The following is a 19,197-nucleotide window of genomic DNA, read 5'->3' as shown; positions in this document are numbered from 1 at the left end:
TGATGTGCACTGTCTAGGGAATGGACACAACTAAAGCTCAGACTCGGGGGGATGGGGAGGCATGGGCAATGTATATAGCCTGATCTTTTGTACCCCCTTGATGAGCTGAAAAACAAACAAAAAAAAAAAAAAGTGTCTCTGCTTCTATAGCATTAAGATAGCTAGGATGGCTTGTCCACTGTTTTCAAACTATTCTGAGCAGCTCTCTGGAGGAAATTTTTAGGGGTTTTTTTGGAGAATAAGAGGAAATCCAAGAGGGGAGGTCTCCTAGGCTCCACACATCCACATCAAGCAGATCCTTCTTTCATCATTCTTACAGACATGGGCTTTACTGTAAGATTTTCTACTTTTAAAAAATGGTTTGTGCTAAATTTACAAAGTATAATAATTTGTCTGTGGGCCTGCTAGGATACAGAGCAGTGGTACTCTAAGTGCAGTCTAGGGTTACCTGAAAGTTCTTGACATCTTTTAAATGGATCTGTGAGGCTTTTTTATTGACAATGGCCAAAACCTGGAAACAGCCCAAAGGTGCATCAGCAGGTAAATGGATAAACAAATTGTGGTATACCCACACAATGGACTACTACTCAGTAACGAAAAAGCAGTGAATTACTGATGCACACAAAGATGAATCTCCAAATAACTATGATGAGACAAAATATATATAGTACATATGGCATGATTCCATTTTTACATAATCTAGAAAATGCACCTAATCTGTAGTGATAAAGCTTATCCGTGATTGTGGACAGAGGAGTACCCAGAGACATTATAAAAGAGCACAAAGGCACTTTGGGGGGTGCAAATATGTTCATTATCTTGATTGGAGTGGCTTATGGCTCTATATGTCAAATTTTAACAAATTGTACTTAATTTTTTTAAGAAGTCAATATAATTACATGTCAATTGTAACTTTAAAAATCAATTTTAAGACTCATTGATCTTTTTCACTCTTATTCTGAGTCCATAGTGCTGTTTTCCAAAGGTTAAATGACACGATGTCTGCACTTTTTATAGCTAATGGAATGTGTGCTCATGTATTTTGTTTTAAATTCTTCCATTTTATTTTCCAATATGATAAATATCTATCTATTTAAAACCAGTGGCGTGCTAGAGCAGCATTGCACCAGTTCATAAGAGCTGACTGTGCACATCTACTCCCAACCCTGTGTTTAGAGGTATCATGCTGATAGCCTGAACTCAGCCATGGTAAAGTATTTATACCACAGAAATCCGCAAAATCAAGGCTTTTTATCGGACAGCTAGTTGTTAAACAATTACCAGCCCGCCATTACCTTTAACAAATATAAACAAAAACTCATGGAAGTGCTTAATTTTTATTTTTCTTAAGAGATAGGGTCTCACCATGTTGCTCAGGCTGGACTCCAACTCCTGGGATTAAGCAATCCTCCTGCCTCAGCCTCCCAAGTAGCTGGGACTATAGGTATTTACCACCACACCCAGCTCAGTCCTTAATTTTTAATTGTGCAAAAGGATTCTGAGATCAAAAAGTTTAACAACCACTAGGCTCAGTGGTTCTTTATCTATGGAGCTAGAAAGCGTTACTAGGGAAAAAAGCAGAAAGAAAACAGTAAGACTTTCAGACACTTAACATGATCAAAAAAATCTTTTGCAGAGATTGATAATAAGTTGCCTTCACCAACTTATTAGATGCCACCACTGCCATCCTCCCATAGGGCTCACTGTTGACCCAGTCTTTGCTCCAAGACCAGGAGGGTCTGAGGTTGAATGATTAGCCCCTTCTAGAATTTGAGGAGCCCAAAAACTGCTAGGAAGGAAGGGGCTCCCACCTCCTCTGATAAACACCAAAGATTTACCACCTTGCTTCCCATAGCTACTCATGGACCAAAAATGGAACTTTAAAGTACTGCTTGGAAAAGAATAGCACCAGACCAAGTTCTCCAGATAATGCATTCCAACTCCAACAAGTGGGATAAGAGGTCCATGACACAAAATATATTTGTATTAGGTGAATCAACCACCAGGACACCAAGATCTGACACTTTTACCAACTGCTTTGAGGCAACTTAAGTATAGAAGAAGCTTCACAGCCAGCCTCTTCTTCTGGCTCATAGGCTCTAGTCTACACCCTTTTTAACTATTTAATGTGGCATGGAGAATGTCAGTGTGCTGAGGCTCCATCATCTCAATAGAGAGCTCCCTGGGAAGGAAAAGGCTAAAATTTAAAAAAAAAAAAAAAAAGGATCTCCATTAAGGAATTCAACAGGGAGTCAATCATGTTGCAGAATCGTATCTTCCTGTTTCACAACACGTTGGAAACATAAACTTTAGGACTTTTTCGTCTCTACTGCATAAAGGTCTTTTCGCTTCTGTCTAATAATGGGGATTTGCTGGCGTATTTCAGCCAACTTCTTCAGGTCTGCAAAAACAGGAAAGTGCACTGTTAAAAATTTGCAATTTCTCACTAACCAAGGAGATTTTTTTCCCCTCAGACTGTACAAACCACCAGAGTCCCAGCAAGTAACTTACTAACAAACAGGTTTGTCCAGATGCACAGACGGCCTGGCTCTGGTATCATTTCAAACCAAACCAAGAAAACTCAAGCTGAGCTACAACCCCCAGGGCTTGGCCAGAGAAGCAGACCCTGGAATATCCTCAAGGATAAATGAGGAGGGGGAATAAAGGAGCCCTTCCAAGTGACAGGGAGGGACTACACAGCTAAGGAATCTGGCCTCAGAGCAAGGGGGACACCAGAGACCTAGAAACTGTGCCTGTGCAAATCTTACCTATGTCTGAATACACGATCGTTTCTTCGGTGCCAGCTTTGGCTAGGACCTCCCCCCTGAAAAAGAGGCAGGAGAAAATTAATGGATTCCCTGATTGTGGTGATATTCAAGATCTCTATGTTTTCCCTACCTATCTCGCAGGCCAAAGGGGAAAGAATCTGAGATTTAAAACAAGAAGATAGGGGTATAAATTCCTGTTCTATTATTTAAGTAACTCTGTGACCTCGTGAAAAGTCATCTTGAACCTTCATTTCCTAATCTATAAAGTGGAAATATAAGCTCTGTGAGGGCTTAGTGAGAAAACTGCTGAGTATGTTTTATAAACTGCAAACTGCTAGGAGATGGTAGTTATTCGATTATTGTAAAGGTCTGGGAATAGCGCTACCGACAACCAACAGGAAGCTCCACTCCATGCCCTTGACAGGGTATTTTAGCGAGACCCTTTACAAGGGCAGTGGAGATCTGCTTGGCTCACCTGCCGGCTGCTACCCTACCACGACTTCAGTGTCAGGTTTGAGGGGAAGACGTCAACCTGTGGGGTCTGGGTAGAAGCGGCAGGGGAACCGCCCACCGCAGGAGCCCCGCACGAGGGAACTGCAACGCTCTTTCACAAATCCAGGGGAAGGCCGACCTGGAGAACTATCTCCAGTGCTTAGTCTCTTGGCCCAGAGCAGGGGTTCAAACACATATAGAGAGAAATAAAAGTTCTCCACAGTAAACTGACATAATAACTGGTTGCCTTTACCAGATAGCCACAAACAGATTTTTGGCACAAACACCATCATTAATGCCATGTAATTGAATTCTTTTCTGTTCTTTTCTAATTCTTCCCTATTTGTCCTGGCATTCAAAGATCTCTATGTAAACCTCAGACACCCACCCCACAGTTAGTATAAGCAGAGGGCCCCCAACCCTGCAGGAGGAAGAAATAAAGATAAGTCACATACAACTACTCCGTGTCAGAAGCAGCCAACTTGATCAGCAGATCCACAGGATTGCCCTGGAGCAGAGCTGCCCAGAAGGCAGAGGCCAGGACTAGCACCAACAACTGCACAGTAGAACTTGAAGCGAGCTCAAGAAAATTTTCAAGCCAACTTAATCCCTACAGTCCTCCAATGCCCACTGGCCGTAACAGTCCGGAGGACACTGAGAATCTCTCACTAGTCACAGCTTCCAAGGCCTCCCCACCACACATATTGAGCTCTGTGTCCTACAGAGTCAGAGAGAAGCTTTAGGGACTCCACAGTGACAGTTAACTCTTCTCAGTCTTGTCACTGGCATACTTATCCTGGAACTGTAGAAATACGTATCAGTGTGTGTATGTATTTATACAGAGTAATGTGGAATAAGTCCAAGTTGTAAAGGCAAATGTCCTGGATCCAAGTACCAGTTCTAGCCACTTTCTCTGTGAGCTGCAATTCTACCAGCTATAAACTGAGCTTAATAAGGACAAGTCCCCGAGAGTTCACGCTGAGATCATCTATGTGAAAGTACGACGTAAACTGTACAAAAGCAGACTGTGGGGTACACATGTTAGCATCCGACGGTATGTGCCTCTGGGCAGATTTACGTGCTGGTTTCACTGAGTAATAAAATGCTTTACCCTTTCACAGGACACAGGGTTCTAGTTTCCCTATGGACATCCTCCCTGCTCCTCTGCTTATTATGCTGGGAGCAAAGTTCTCACCCTGTAACTCATTCCTGCTCTAGGACCAGCCAGCCAGCCTAAATTTTAACGAAAAGCCAAGAGTTTGGGAGACTCTTTTACTAAAACCACCTGCCTGTCACGGTTTCCTTGTTTCCCCATGTGATCCAGGTCTGACTGACAATGAAGATCACCTAGAAACTCAGAAGAGGGCTGAGGCCAAAGACTCAATTAAGAGCAGGACGATTTCTTTCTCATATAGTTTTCAAGTGGAAGCTTCTCTGACAGAGATAGGTAGAAACCTGGCAGGACACGTGGGGAAACGGGAGTGAGGTGGGCGCTTGGCTGCTCAGGAACCAGACCACCCACTGGCCCATGTGGCATCTTTCAAGCTCCTACTGAGCCTGTCCCCACTCACCAAGGGTTCACGACGGTGCTGTGTCCCCAGGCAACATAGGAGGCTTTGTCATCCCGGGCAGGAGAGGCTGTGGCCACATACACCTGATTATCAACAGCTCTGTAGTCAATGGAGAGAAAAGAGGTAAATCATATACTATAGATCTGCAACATTTTTCTATCCCAAGGGGGTAGATCCTTCTTTTAAAAAATAAGACAGTACAGGCTGACTCAGATGTAGAAGGAAACCAAAGCCATAGAACTTTCTCTTCAAAAAGTATCTTACTGCAGCTGGTCCGAAGGTAGTGAGTTATTTCACTTGATTGTTCACAGTCAGTTACAGACTGAACTCCTTGTCCTACTACTTTCCTCCACTCTCACTACTGCACTTGACTAATCTTAAATAAAATAAAATAAAATAAAAAGTATCTTATTGCATAAGCCAGTGGTTCTCAAGTGGCGGTGATTTTGCCCACCAGATTTGCCAATGTCTGGAGATCTTTTTGATTGTCACAACTAAGGGGTTGCTGCTGGCATCCAGCAGGAATAGGCCAGAGATGCGGCTAAACATCCTACGATGCACAGGATGGCCCCCTACAACAAAGAAGTGTCTAGACCAAAATGTCAACAGTGCTGCTATTCAGAAACCCTGGCATAAGCCAACGTGTAACATAAAAGAGAAGAGCTTCTCTGGGTAAAGCAAGTCAAGGTGGCAGAGAGAACAGAGTAGTCTTGCTAGAGCAGTATGCCTTGCAGGGCCACCTGGCATGTCCATGCCTGTAGTCTGATCGTCTCAAATTAGACAAGAATTACAGGTGGCAGCCCAGGGACACTAACCCACCTCAACTGGGAGCGCTCTGGACTCTATGACTAGACCCATGCTAGGTCATCCCAGAATCCCCCACACTTTTCTTGCATTTGACAAGACTGTACATTTATTAATGCCCATGGCATCATATATCCCTACCCCATCTTCCACCATGCAACCAGCCAAACCCGTTTCCTTTCCATTAAAAACTACCATCATCTCTCTAGAAGTGAGAACAGTGGCTACCTCTGGGCAGAAACAGGAGAGTATTGACTAGGAAGGGGCACAAAAGAAAACAGATCTTGGTGGCAGGTGAATATATATATAAAAATTTACTGACCTGTGTGCTTAAAATTAGAGAACTTTTTTGTAACTATTATCTCAATTAAAAAAAAATTTTTTTTTTTTTTTTTTGAGACACAGTCTTGCTCTGTTGCCCTGGTTAGAGTGACGTAGGGTCATCGTAGTTCACAGCAACCTCAAACTCCTAGGCTCAAGTGATCCTCTTGCCTCAGTCTCCCCAGTAGCTGGGACTACAGGCATGCCCCACCACACCTGGCTAATTTTTCTATTTTTAGTAGAGATGGGATCTCACTCTTGTTCAGGCTAGTCTCAAACTCCTGAGCTCAAGCAATCCTCCTGCCTCGGCCTCCCAGAGTGTTAGGATTATAGGCGTGAGCCATTTTGCCTGGCCAATATTAAAAAATGTTAATGAAGAAAACCATCATCTCCGACGAGCATTTCATGGTTTATACAGCACTTTACACAGACACACACACACACACACACACACACACAGAGTCACAACACTCCTGTTCCCTTCCATGTTACAACCATCTCTGCTAATTGCCCTTAACTACCCCTAAGCCTTAGAGGACTATAGAAAAAGCACCTGTGCCAAAGAAGCTTGTGCAATGCCCTGGGTTTACAGGTTAGAAAAACAAGAGCTTACAGTGAGTTCCTTGGCAGAGTATCCCCAGGACTGGCAGGATGGGGTAGGATAAGCATCCTAATCTGAATGGCACAGAGTTAGCTGGGTAAAGACCACGAATCTCTCCCTAGGGTGGTCAGGCTAAAATTACCTCTGGCTTTCCTTGGCTTCTGGGGCTCTGAGCACATAAGCTCCATAGGTCTCAATTTCTCTGTAAAAGAAAAATTGTCTCAAGAAAGACCAATCCTTATCTAATCACAGAAAAATGAAATCACTGCCCATTTGATGGCTGAGTACTATTGAAAATGCAAAAACCACAGTTCCTAAAATCCATGAGGTGCCCAGGACAGCCTCCCACAACAAAGAACTAGTCCAAAATGTCAACAATGCCACCACTGAGAAACCCTGGCATGTGCCAAGCTGTACTGTAGGAGGAAAGTGCTTCTCTGGTTACAGCAAGTTAAGGTGGCAGAGAGAACAGAGTGGCCTTGTCAGGGCAATGTGCCTTGCAGGACTACATGGTGCTGTGGCTTCTGAGGAGAAGGTGCCCAGCAGCAGAAGCCCTCCTTGCAGATTCATCCTTTTCAGCTGCATTTGGATACCGGGACAGAATTCCATATCAGGAAAGAAGGCTGGTGCTTCTAAACTGGCAATCTTTCCACAAAGAAAAAACACTGAGATGCTTGAATATATGGTTCCTTTCTTACCGGCCTCTCTGAAGCAATTCCCAGTGGGCTGGTCCAGTGGTCAAATTGAAAGCTCCAGGATACACCAACAGCTGGCAGCCTTGGGGAGAGAAAAGCCAAAGAGCAGTGGGTACAGGTGAAAACTCGTTGACACTAGCCCCTTCCATTGTTCCTTACCATGCAGGGACCAAACTCAAACCTTCTCAAGCATAGAAAGATGACAGCCAAGTCAGACAGTGCCAGCAGCATTAAGATGTGGCTTTGAATTTAGATACACAGGAAAAGTGGTGTTGATAACCAAAATCACAACATGTGACTTCACTTGAAAAAAGTAGAGACCTGTCATTCAAATTTCTCTCTGCACCATATGTCAGCTCTGCATGGCCAAGGACCATGTTTTGTAATTATTTTCAACTGAAATTAGGGGCAGGGTAGTTGCCTTAATGCTTATTAATAAGGTTCTACAGAGACTGTTCACCCCAGAGCCCATGAACCTGCACCTTGCGCTGGGCAGGCAATCAAACCATTTTCACCCACTTCACTGTAAGTGACAGTTGAATTGGAAGTAGTTTCAAGCAGTCTAGTAAGGATGCTAATATTTGTTGAGTATCACATGAGGGGCTTTATCCTTAATCCTCAAACCAGTCCTATGATTAAACTGAGAACCACACTGCTCTAGAGGGTAAATGATTTAATAAAAGTATTGCGTCAATTGAGAGGAAGAGCTGGAACCAGAACCCACATCTTTTGCTTTGGTTTATTAAAAGGATTTTTTCTGCAAAATTTGGATTCAGTTAAAAGGCCACATGTGGCCCCAAGGCCGCAGGTCCCCCACCCCTGGCTAGGAGTACTGAGTGGTGAAATCCATGAGTGTAGACCATTTCTTTATTTCTACTGGGCTCCCAGTGATTCTTTTCAACACAGCAATAGGAATGATTTAAAGGGTAGAGCACGTATTTAGGAGCATGGCTCCTACCTTAGCTACAACTCCCAAAGAACCCTCCCACCCATATATAGCAAAAGTGTGAAAAGCCACATGGGGGTGGAAGGGCTAGAGATGGAGAGATTAAGACCCCTCTCCCGGCTTCTTTGACTAAGGGCTCCCCCCAGCCCACAGAGACCATCCCAGAACCAAACCTCCAAGCACCCGCATAACACAACTGCTGAGCTGCCTCACCTCTCTGTGCATAGATTTGTGCAAGCTCTGCAAACCGCATGTCATAGCAGATGCCCAGACCCACTCTGCAGTAAGCTGTTTCCAAACAGAAAATACACAAATGCACAGTTAACTTCCTAAAGCATGGAGTGGCAAGGAAAAGTATCCATGACATAATGATCATAATACACTGATGGGATAAATTAACACAGGACCTGAAGACAGAGATAATTTATAAGCTCATTCCTACTTGATGTCTCATCATTTGTGTCAGCAGAGTGGAAATGAGAAATTCATTCTAATTGAATGCTTATTATCTAGGTGTTCCTAGATAGGTGGGAGGTGTTCCATCATGGCCTAGTAAGTATACTCTGGAAACAATAATAGGAGGTTATGATCCAATGAAATAGCAAAATCATGCCAAATCCTTAGTGCTCAATTAAGCCTGAACTTCCCAAACCTCTGATTATTCTCCTCACTTCTGGTCCTTCAGTCAGGTTACGTAAAAAAAGTAGACATTAAAAAAAGAAAGAAAAGAGAGAAAAAGAGAGAGAGAGAACAAAAGAATGAAAGAGGAGGAAAGGGAGGGAGGAAGGGATGGAGAGAGGAAGAGAGGAAGGGAGGGAAGGGAGGGAAGAAGAAAAGGAGAAGGGAAAGGAAGGGAAGGGAAGGGAAGGAAAGGAAGGAATGCCTGATCGTCTTCTACTGAGACTGCTAGAAGAGGCCAACTTATCTGGTACGTACGAGTCTCAAATGTGGAGAAGCTATCACCCGGACTCAATGTTTTAGATTCTTGAAATGTAATCTTCCCAGGAACATCGATGTCAAACAGATGGATCTGCATCACAAATAACTGATGTGGTTACCTCTTTTCCAGCAGGGTTCATGACAGTAAAGACAGTTATCTTTCCACAGGCAGAAACTGGAGGTGCTCTAAGATCAACTATACAAATAGCATCCACAACCTGCGTATCATTCATCCCACAACGTGGCTGACATCTTATCAAAATGAATTCTATCACAGGAAACTGGAACAATGATGCTGTAGTTTTTATAACTCCTATATCCATGTGGTATGCAAATCAATATCCATGTTTCTCATGGGGAATAATTAATGTGTAGCTTTTTACTCAATATAAATGCTAACTCTCATAAATCAAACTGATAAACTGGAAGGAGAGGGTAACCATTTAAAAACAGGTAAAAATTTTATGAACCAAATTAGCAATATGTAAAAAGAACAACGCATCACTTCAAATTCAGATTTATTCTAGGAAAGCAAATGTGGTTTAACATTAGAACATCAATCTATGTAATTTGCCATACTAACAAAATAAAGAAGAGAAATCATATGATCATCTCAACAGATGCATAATGAGCATTTGGTAAACTTCTACAGCCATTCATGATTCAAAAGACAAAACAAAAAGACTCCTCTAGGAAAGGAACTTTTTAATATGATGAAGAGTTCTGTAAAAACCCTAAACAAACATCATACTTAATGGTGAAATATTGAAAACCTTCCCTCTGAGATTGGGAACAAGACAAGAATACCTGCTACTCAACATTGTACCAGAGATCCTAAACAAAGCACAAGGAAAAGAAAGGAGTAAAAAAGTATGATGATTAGAAAGAAAAAAATGGAATCCATCACTATTTTCAGATGATATAGCTGTGTACCTAGGAACTAAAAAAAAAAAATACTACAGATAAATTACCAGAATTAATGAGTGAGTTTAGCAAGGTTGCTATATACAAGGTCAATATTTTAAAATCTTATTTTACTTCTATATATAAGCAAGAAACAGAAAATGAAAGAGCATCAAAAAACACCGAGGAATAAATCTGACAAATGATACATAAGGCCATATCCAAAAAACTATAAAAATAAATTGAGAGAAATTAAAGAAAGTCTAATAAATGTCAGGATATATACTACATTCATGGACTGGAGAACTCAATACTGAAAAGATACACTTCAAAGAGCTGGGTTCATAGTCTAATGCTGGCTGTTCTTCCTGCACTGACAGAATAGCTCCTGTCAGACCAGCTCTCTTAATTATGAACACTGGACAAAATAAAAGGCAAGGCACAAGTATGTAAAGCACTGAAGAATGACCAAAAGCTGGCAATACCTGAAGGGAAGGCAACACATGGAAGAAGGGAATAGCACTGGGTGAGTTTCTCATTTGTTTACAGCTGTTAAGTAAGGACCCTGTTGCTGTTATGAGTGGTTATGAAAACTACCCATAATCATACTGGCTCGAAGAAGCACAGCATGGAGTTTCATAGCAGCTGGAAAGTGAGGGGGGAAATTCTAAAAGGAGAAAGCCAAAGAGGGAGAACCCTAAATTCTACATATAAAATCTGTCCAAATCTCTGGCTGACCAATAAATTAAATATGAATGGGGAAGCCTACAAGCAGCCTGGCTAAGGCTAAAACCTTCAGACAGAACAGAGAAGCTAAAGTTGCTGCCCACCTTGCACAGGAGATAAGAGTTTGGTGTTTGAGGCCAGGAGCAGTGGCTCACACCTGCAATCCTAACATTCCGGGAGGCCGAGATGGGGAATTTCTTGAGCTCAGGAATTCGAGACCAGCCTGAGCAAGAGTTAGACCCTGTCTCTACTACAAATAGAAAAAATTAGCCAGGCATGGTGGCACACACCTGTAGTCCCAGCTGCTCGGGAGGCTAAGGCAGGAGGATTGCTTGAGCTCAGGAGTTTGAAGTTGCTGTGAGCTAGGATGATGCCATGGCACTTTAGCCCAAGCAACAGAGCGAGACTCTGTCTCAAAAAAAAAATTTGTATATAAAAAAAATATATTGTTTTATGGGATTTATAAAGTATGTACATGGGCTACAAATGACAACTAAAGCATAAAAGAATAGGGGCAGGAGGGTAGGAAATGGACCCATACCATTGCAAGGCTCTTAAATTTCACACGAAGTGATACAATATTAACAGTAAGTAGACTGTGACAAGTTAAAGATACATAATATACTTCTCAAGGCAACAACTGTGAAAAAAAAAAGCAAAGAGGTAGAACTATTAATAAAAAGACAACAGAAAAATTAAAATGGAATTCTAAAAAATATTCAATTAATCCAAAAGAATGTACAAAAAAGGAATGAAGAAAAAAAAATACACTAACCACTCCAATTAAAAGGCAGATTGTCAGAACGAATAAAAAAGTAAGACCTAACTATACGCTGTCTATAAGAGAACCACTTAAAATACAAAAACATATATGGGTTGAAAGTAGAAGATTAGAAAACCACATACCAGGCAGAGTACACGTAAGAAGGCTGGAGTGGTGACAGTGACAGCAGAGATAAAATGGACTTGAAGAGAAGAGGTGTTACAAGAAAAATAAAAAGTAATGGTAAATGGATCAATTCATCAGGAAGACTTTTTTTTTTTTTCATGGGTTTGATGTTTTAATAAAAATACTATTTCTATAAAAGGTGTTTACACACAGCCCAGGATGGGTCTCCGCAGGATGGGGACGTGTGAAGACAGAACTCGCCCCCGACCAAGTTCCCAGGTGGTGCTGCCCTGCGGATCCCGGGCCCTGCCATGAGAACCACCACCGCCAAATCACACAGTGCCCTTCATTTTTAAAAAGCCTAGATTGGGATATTCCAAAGTGACTCTGGAAGCCACGCGCCAGTTTCCTGAACCCCACCTAGGAAGTGGGTGTGCAGGAGGAGCGAAAGGAGAAACAGAAACACAAATGCTGAGGGGAAAGCCCATCTCGGGCCACACCTAAGGTTACTAGAACGGACAAAGACCCTGCCCACAAGCCTGCAGAGCCCCCACGGAGGGCAGCAGAGTCCAGGGCAGGGGGATGGTGGGATTGCCTGCCCACGGCAGCCGCTGTGCTGTAGCGACAGCCGATGGTCGAGTCGTGGACTGCACCTGGCCAGGCAGTGCGGGTGAGGACAGGAGTTGGGCACAGCTGACTGCCCCCCGAGTGCTGCTCACAGGACAGACATCCATCATCTGGGGGATGCCTTTGGCAACCATAAAGCTGTTCTCAAAACTAAGTACACTTTGACAACTGAAAACCAGGTGACTCACATAGGGTAAGAGAATTCATAAATATTAAGCATCTAAAACATACTTCTCAAATAATTGAAATAAAAAACCTTTAGAACCCAACTACTACTTTACAAAGGTTTACATTTGAGGACGTATAATCTTACCCCTAATTGTCAAGTTTCTTCTTTAATGGCTGAACAAAAAAAGTTTCAAGTAACTGAGAAATATCCTCTGAGAGCTGCTGCTGTCCCTGGCGGACACGGCCACTCTGCGCGTTATTCCTATGAGGAAGACTTAACAATACTAAATGTATATGCATTTAATACTGCAAAGATGTCAACTCTTCCTAAATTGGTCTTTATATATTCACTGAAATCCTAATGAAGATTTCTATAAGTTGTTCTTTTGCAGAAATTGACAGGTTGAGTCTACATTGTATAGAAATATGGAAATGGCCAAGAATAGCCACCTTTGCCAAGCAGTCAAAAGCCTGACGTGTACACAATGTAATTAAAGGGACTAGGGGACTTCATAGCAAATTCTTAAGATGCCACATTCCCCACTTACCTTTCTGTACTTTACTAGTAAAGTTCCATCAGGCCCAAACACAGCACAGGTGTTATAAAATTTCCCAGCATCCTCTTCAGGGATGGAACCTTTTATTAAGAGAAGAAATATACAGGCATACAAAACATTAAGAAAAAGAATCTTAAAAAGAATAGAGCAATTCTTTTGTAATAACAGTCAAGGCCTGATAAATTTGTCACTTGGGTCCAACAATAAAGTTTACTGTCTTCTAAGGGTTTTGTAATCATGTTTTTTTTTCTTCTTGACTAGGATCTTCCAGAGATAAACTCCAGAGTGTAGACAAAATATAATTAGGTCAGATGCCAAAGACAAGTTTAAAAAATAACCAAAATGTTCCTGAAATTCAGCCATGATCTTGAGTAACACTTAATCTGTAGCATTAGAGCAAAACGAAGAATTTCCTATTGCTCAACTTAAATTCGCCAGGTCCTGCAACAAAACAACATCTCAAAAGGCTTCGAGATAAGAGTATGAAGTCACAAGTCTCTCCATTGCTGAAAGCAGTTCCGTCTCTATGCTTCTTGCTTTGTCTTCATTTCCCCACCTCTTATTCATTTCTAATCCTTAACATATCATAATGTAGAAATTATTTTATTTGCTGTGTTTATTGAACTGAGTTTTGCCGTGCTTATTTTTTATTTAAGTGAATAGAACATTTTAAAATTTACCCCAAAACCATACAAATAAAGCTACCTTTATGAAAGTGGCCTCTATGAAAAAAAGTTTCCTCAATTCTATATCAGTATAATAAAAGACACATGGGTCTGATTTCTCCTTCCACATTTCTACCTGCTCCTGTACTTCCACTTGTTCTCCAGAGAAAATGCTCATTATCAGTTAGTTGTATGTAATATTTACTCTGCTTTTACATACATACCTACATATAAAAACATATAGTCTTCTTGTGTGGGGGATTGATCTGAATGAGAATACTTTGTTTATATGATGTTGAATTTTGTTTTTTTCCATGAAATAGTATGTCTTGAAAATCTTTCCACAGTACTACATATAGATCTACCTCATTCTTTTCAATTGCTGAATTGTGTTCCACACTTTAAATGTAACAACATAAATCATTCAGATGTTTTTTGTTTGTTTGTTTTTGGAAACAGGGTCTCACTATGTTTCCTCAACTGGGATCAAACTCCTAGTCCCAACCTATCCTCCCACTTTAACCTCCCGAGTAGCTAGGACTACAGGTGTGCACGACCATGACCAGCTCATTCAGACGTTTTTAATGTTCAGGCCATTATTCCCTGCAGGTGGTAGGAAGTTACCTCCAATGAGATAAATGCTGCATTCCTTTGCTACTTCAGAAAGCTTCTGTGTGGATTCACCAGGAATTTTCTCTGCATATTCAGGAAAATATTTCGTGCCATATGGAGAATTAAAGCATTCCTAGAATAATGTTGGCAGAGAAAAAGGGGAAAAAAAAAAACACCACAACACCCAACCCATTTTAAAGTTCTCCTCTAAGAGGACAAAGCTGCTGTGTCTATCTCTGCTCTCACTTGAAGGGGTAAAACACAACTAATAAGGAAAACACTGACAGCACAGGGCTGAAGAGCCTGTGGCCACAGGCAAGACTAGGCAGCTAGCACAGGAGGGGACAGAAGAGACAAATTGTATGAGTTTTACCAGGTCCTGGTCACCCTGGCAGAAGCTAGACTGCCTTTGCCTTGAGCCTGTAGGAGAACGACAAGTTCCCAACCTTGGGCGCCCAGGCCCCACTGCAAATCAGGCTCACTCACATGACTTTGGGTGTTAGGATGAATCCATAAGCTCAAAATTATATTACTATGTAAAGCAATAAAACCTGTGTATAAAAACAATACAAAAGCTTTGAAAGCCACAGAAGTGGTTTCCTCATCTATACAATAAGCTGTTTCTAAGTTCCCTTCCAGCACTATCATTGTGATCCTATGAAGTCTCTCATCCACATAGGATACTGTATGTCTTTAACAGCTCTGTGACATGTTAGAAAACAAAAGGCAAAAAATATTACACTTCAACTCTAATGCATTCATTTTGCATTTAATGAGCTCGCCTAGGTACCAGGCACTGTGCTAGGAACCTCAAGCCCAAAGATTGCCAGCTTATACAAGACGCATGTCAGTCAGTGAAGTGGCACATGCAGAATTCAAGTGCTTTCACTCCTGGAGTTTGTACTCTTACCCTCTGGAACATTAACCAATAAGAGACCATGATTAGGTAACAGGTACAAGTGAGTCCCATGACTAGCACCATAAGGAAGACTGGATTAACATTAAGATCTCGAGCTCCCTTGTTAAAGATACCTGTTCACTGGCCACTTTTGTGATGGGCTGGAGCCTGAGTAAAACACAGTGTGACACTGCAAATTCTCCAGCCAATTTAGCCAGGATTGTAAAAGGCTGCCTCCTCCTCTCAGCTGGGTACGGGAGAGGAGCTATCGAGAATTGATCCACCCACTGATTCCCAAAAGGCCTGTAGAGAAGATGCCAGGAGATGTATGTCCTGACATCTGGGGACCCCTCTCTGGGGCCAATCCTGTACTTGCCGACAAACAAATGTAGTATGACTTTCAACTGGTTCTGCTGTTAAAGAAAACACCTACCAAAGAGATGCAGAGTCATACTGGCTTTAAGATGCCACAGGCCACTAGACAATCTATTTAACTAAAAATCACTTGTACCCCTAAGTCTATCAAAATAAAAAATAATAAAATTTTTAAAAAGACATCACAGGCTTCCAAAATGTTTCTAAACAGTTTTCAGTCATTTTAAAAAAAAAAAAGGTTGAAGGCTTAGTGCTAAAACCAACATATTCTAGTCCTACAAAAACTTAATTATATAAGAAACAAAGTACGTATCCAAACACTGAGTATTTTAATTTTAGTAATTGCCTCAACATACCAGGATTTTGATTTCCTCATCTGAACAGAGTAGATGATCCTAAAGTTACAGACCTGTAACCATGCTGGCACATCCTATCTCACAAAGACCCTTGCTAAGGTCACCTTCTAGTCAAACGCAGGACAAGCTTGGGGCTCCAAAGGACACTGCTGGACCCCCGGGATACAAGACGGCAACCAGAGCTAGCAACCACTATTCTGCTGGGTCTACAGAGTCTGGAACAGGATGGCTGCCTCCATACTGACCGGCAGAGAAACTATTTTGGCTCCTTGCGCTGCTGCCTCCCGGACAAGGCTACAGGCTCGAGTGACATTGTCTGATTTGATGGAAGAAACTCGAAGCTGGATGAGGGCCAAGCGGAAAGCTGAAGACACAGACAAAAGAAAACAGTTGTCAGATGTGACTGCTAAATTCAGATAGAGCCACGGTTCTGAAATAGAAGGCAATTTTGTCCCCTGGGGGATATCTGACAATGTCTGGAGATATTTTTGATTGCTACAACTGATGGGGCACCACCGGCATCCAATGGATAGAGGCCAAGAATGCTGCTACACACCCTATAATTCACAGGACAGCCACCCACAACAAAGAATTATTCTGCCCAAAATATTAACAGTGCTGAAGTTGAGAAATCTCGAGACAAAGCAACATCCATGGGCAAAGCCCCGTACCAGGCACAAGAATCTGAAGTCAATCAGCTTCTTACTATGTCCTGTGGGGAATGAAATGGGAACATGGCTTGAAGTAAGAAGACAGGGTATGAATATGGTCCTATCCCTTAATATTTAATTTTGTGCCTCCTGCCTACCCCCAATCCAGATCCTGAGCATGTCCCAGCACAGAAAGTACAATCCCTTGGAAGTTGCTAATTCACTGCAAATTGGGGCAGTAGGCTCACGGGAAGGGGAGGCTTGTCTCAACTTCCCCACCACCAGATGGGACACGGCAGGCACATGGGTCCAACCCAGTAGTCGCTGGGCTGCACATGTGCATGGTCACAGGGCAAGGGTCCCAAGCAGCTGTACTCATCCCATAAATATTCCTGTGCCCAAAGGAGCACAACATTAAATAGAAAATAACACCATGAGAGGTTGAGAGAGACACTGCAGAAAGAAAAGCTAACAGCACTTTTTTCCTGCTATCTGAACAAGGGGACTGGGCCCCACAAAGTATGCCCTGCCAACAACCAGCCTTGGAGCAAGGAGAGCAGGGTCTTTTCTAAGCTTATTCCTTCCTTGAGATAGTAGTTATATACTTTCTTTGCTTTTCCTATGTTCCTTAGAGCTCTCTTTTAGCTCTCATAGTAATTACCTTTCAATGGCTAATAATTCTTTACATAAAATTTCCTTGTTCAAGTTACTAGTATACTTTCCATGTATTGCCTGGACCCAGACTGATACATAGTTCCTGCTCATAGTCCAATGGGAGGCTACAGTAAAGGCTCCAAAGCACATTGTAACCTATGGAGCTCTGCAAAACATCAGGAATTGCTAGTAATAATAGCCTGCCCTAACTCCCCTACGCCACCTCTGGCCTTTGGCTCAGGGTGAGGTCCAAAAGTAGGAAATTCAGATGTCCCACTGCTTGGTCTATCCTAAACAGAGAGAAGGGCTAAATTTAACCCTAAATGCAGCTTGTTAAACAGTTTCAAAAGCTGGAGGAAAACAAGGGAAACTAAAACAGGAAATGAAAGCCGGGATTACTGTAGGGCAAAAGTTACTCTGAGCTGACACTAGAACAGCACACAAGCTCACTAAAGATCTCCCCGGTAACTCAGAAGCTGGGCTTTGTCTCTGCTTCTGAGGGAGAGAAAGATAAAGCTCATGGCTATAATCATGGCTTCTTCTAGTCCCCATCCCACCCACAAGGGTAGGGGTCCTGAACCAGGCTGGGGACTGCCTGTCATTCTGCAAATCACCCCCTCCACTGAGGTGCTAAAGCAGAGGAATCCCACCATTGGGGAGCTCCTCGATGCTGAGGGTGAGACACAAGTCACTTCATCTCCTCCTCTGTAAAGTGAAGATACAATGACTTTTAAGGCTGCCCTAATATTCATCATAATCTAACAACTGAGGCCTTACTTACTAAGAGGAAAAAATTAACTTTGAAGGGACCAACATGGGAATAACATTTAAAAGAATGTGACAGGTCCTCTACACACATAAACTTCTATGAGGCAGCATTAACACCATTTATAGACGAGGAAGCAGGAGACTTGCTGGGGGAAAGCCGCAGAACAAGGTGAGCGGCAACAATCCAAGTCAAACGCGGCCTGTAAAGTGAGATAGAGAGGGAGCGCCACCTGGCCACCCTTGTGTGGCGTGGCGCTGGGGGAGGTCACGGAACTTGAAAACACTCAAGGGACTCAGCTCCACACCACACGCCACGGAGAACCGCCAGTCAGGCAGCCTCCGTACGGGCAGACGCAGGGGCGCAGGGCGCCTGGGATGCCCGGGAGCGCGCCGGGCCACCCTCTGCCGCCGCCGCCGCCCCGCGAAGCCCGAGCCCCGTGCACGCCCGCGTCAGGGAAGCCCGCGAGCGCGGCGGGGACCCGGAGCTTGAGGGTGAGCCGGCCGATGCTCCACCAGTGCCGCCCCAACGCCTCCCCTCCGGCCCCGGCTGAGGCCGCCGCGTCGGGCCGCGCCACTTACTGGCCATGGCTCTCCCGGGAAGCACCATGCGCAGCGCGAGAAGCAGCGGACGGCGGGTGCGCTGCGAGGGGTGGGGCCGCGACGGCGCGACGAGGGGCGGGGCCAGGCGTGGAGGCCCCGCCCCCGCCCGCCGCCGCGAGGGGAGGTGTCTGCGCTCCCGCGTTCCCCAAGAGCCTGTTAGCCGCCGGCTGCTTGTCTAGGATAGACGGACAAGAACTCGTTAGTTACGACACAGTCCGGAAGAAAAGAAAGCCTCCATAGGTAAAGGGGCAAAGAGGGAGGGACCTGAGTCGAGATGGTGTGCTGGTAAATGTTTAACAACCGGACTCTCCAGAGTGGAAAAAGCCCTGATTTGCAGCGTTTGCCGAGTCTCAGTAAAAGGACTGAACTTCGAGCTGGTTGCGTCACCTGTGCGGCCAGCGTAGGCTGATTGGCTGCAGCCGTTTGAGCAAGTCGCCGTGAGGGGGACGAAATGACCCTGGTTGGTTTAGGCACGCAGGACGTCGGTGGGATCTGACTACAAGGCTGCTTCGTAAAGCGCAGCGGAAAAGAGATTCTGGGGGTTCAAACACAATGTCCTCAGCAACGAGTCAGTTCTCAATACACTGCAATCTGCTTGCTAATATGCTATTT

General features: G+C 43.4%; 1 protein-coding gene across 1 annotated transcript; it reads right to left on the bottom strand.

Annotated features, from left to right (window-relative positions):
* Positions 1–1,290: 1,290 nt before the first annotated feature.
* Positions 1,291–18,948, bottom strand: NIT2 (nitrilase family member 2). The gene is made up of 10 exons (XM_069475067.1): positions 18,565–18,948; positions 16,159–16,277; positions 14,297–14,417; positions 12,999–13,087; positions 9,135–9,228; positions 8,412–8,486; positions 7,256–7,334; positions 4,832–4,930; positions 2,769–2,824; positions 1,291–2,401 (listed from the first exon to the last, which is right to left on the bottom strand). The coding sequence occupies exons 1-10, from the start codon at positions 18,590–18,592 to the stop codon at positions 2,310–2,312; spliced, it is 852 nt and encodes a 283-aa protein (XP_069331168.1). The 5' UTR covers positions 18,593–18,948; the 3' UTR covers positions 1,291–2,309.
* Between the last annotated feature and the right edge of the window lie 249 nt (positions 18,949–19,197).

Source organism: Eulemur rufifrons, chromosome 7 (genome assembly GCF_041146395.1).
Source record: "Eulemur rufifrons isolate Redbay chromosome 7, OSU_ERuf_1, whole genome shotgun sequence".
Taxonomy (NCBI): Eukaryota; Metazoa; Chordata; class Mammalia; order Primates; family Lemuridae; genus Eulemur; species Eulemur rufifrons.
This window is presented reverse-complemented; position numbering and strand designations above follow the sequence as displayed.

Excerpts from the sequence above, each read along its gene's own strand:
- NIT2 (XM_069475067.1), bottom strand. The coding sequence starts at position 18,592 with ATGGTGCTTCCCGGGAGAGCCATGGCCA. Across the intron at positions 16,278-18,564 it reads TCCCGGGAGAGCCATGGCCA|CTTTCCGCTTGGCCCTCATC; the intron begins GTAAGTGGCGCG and ends CTGTGTCTTCAG. Across the intron at positions 13,088-14,296 it reads CAGCATTTATCTCATTGGAG|GTTCCATCCCTGAAGAGGAT; the intron begins GTAACTTCCTAC and ends TCTTAATAAAAG.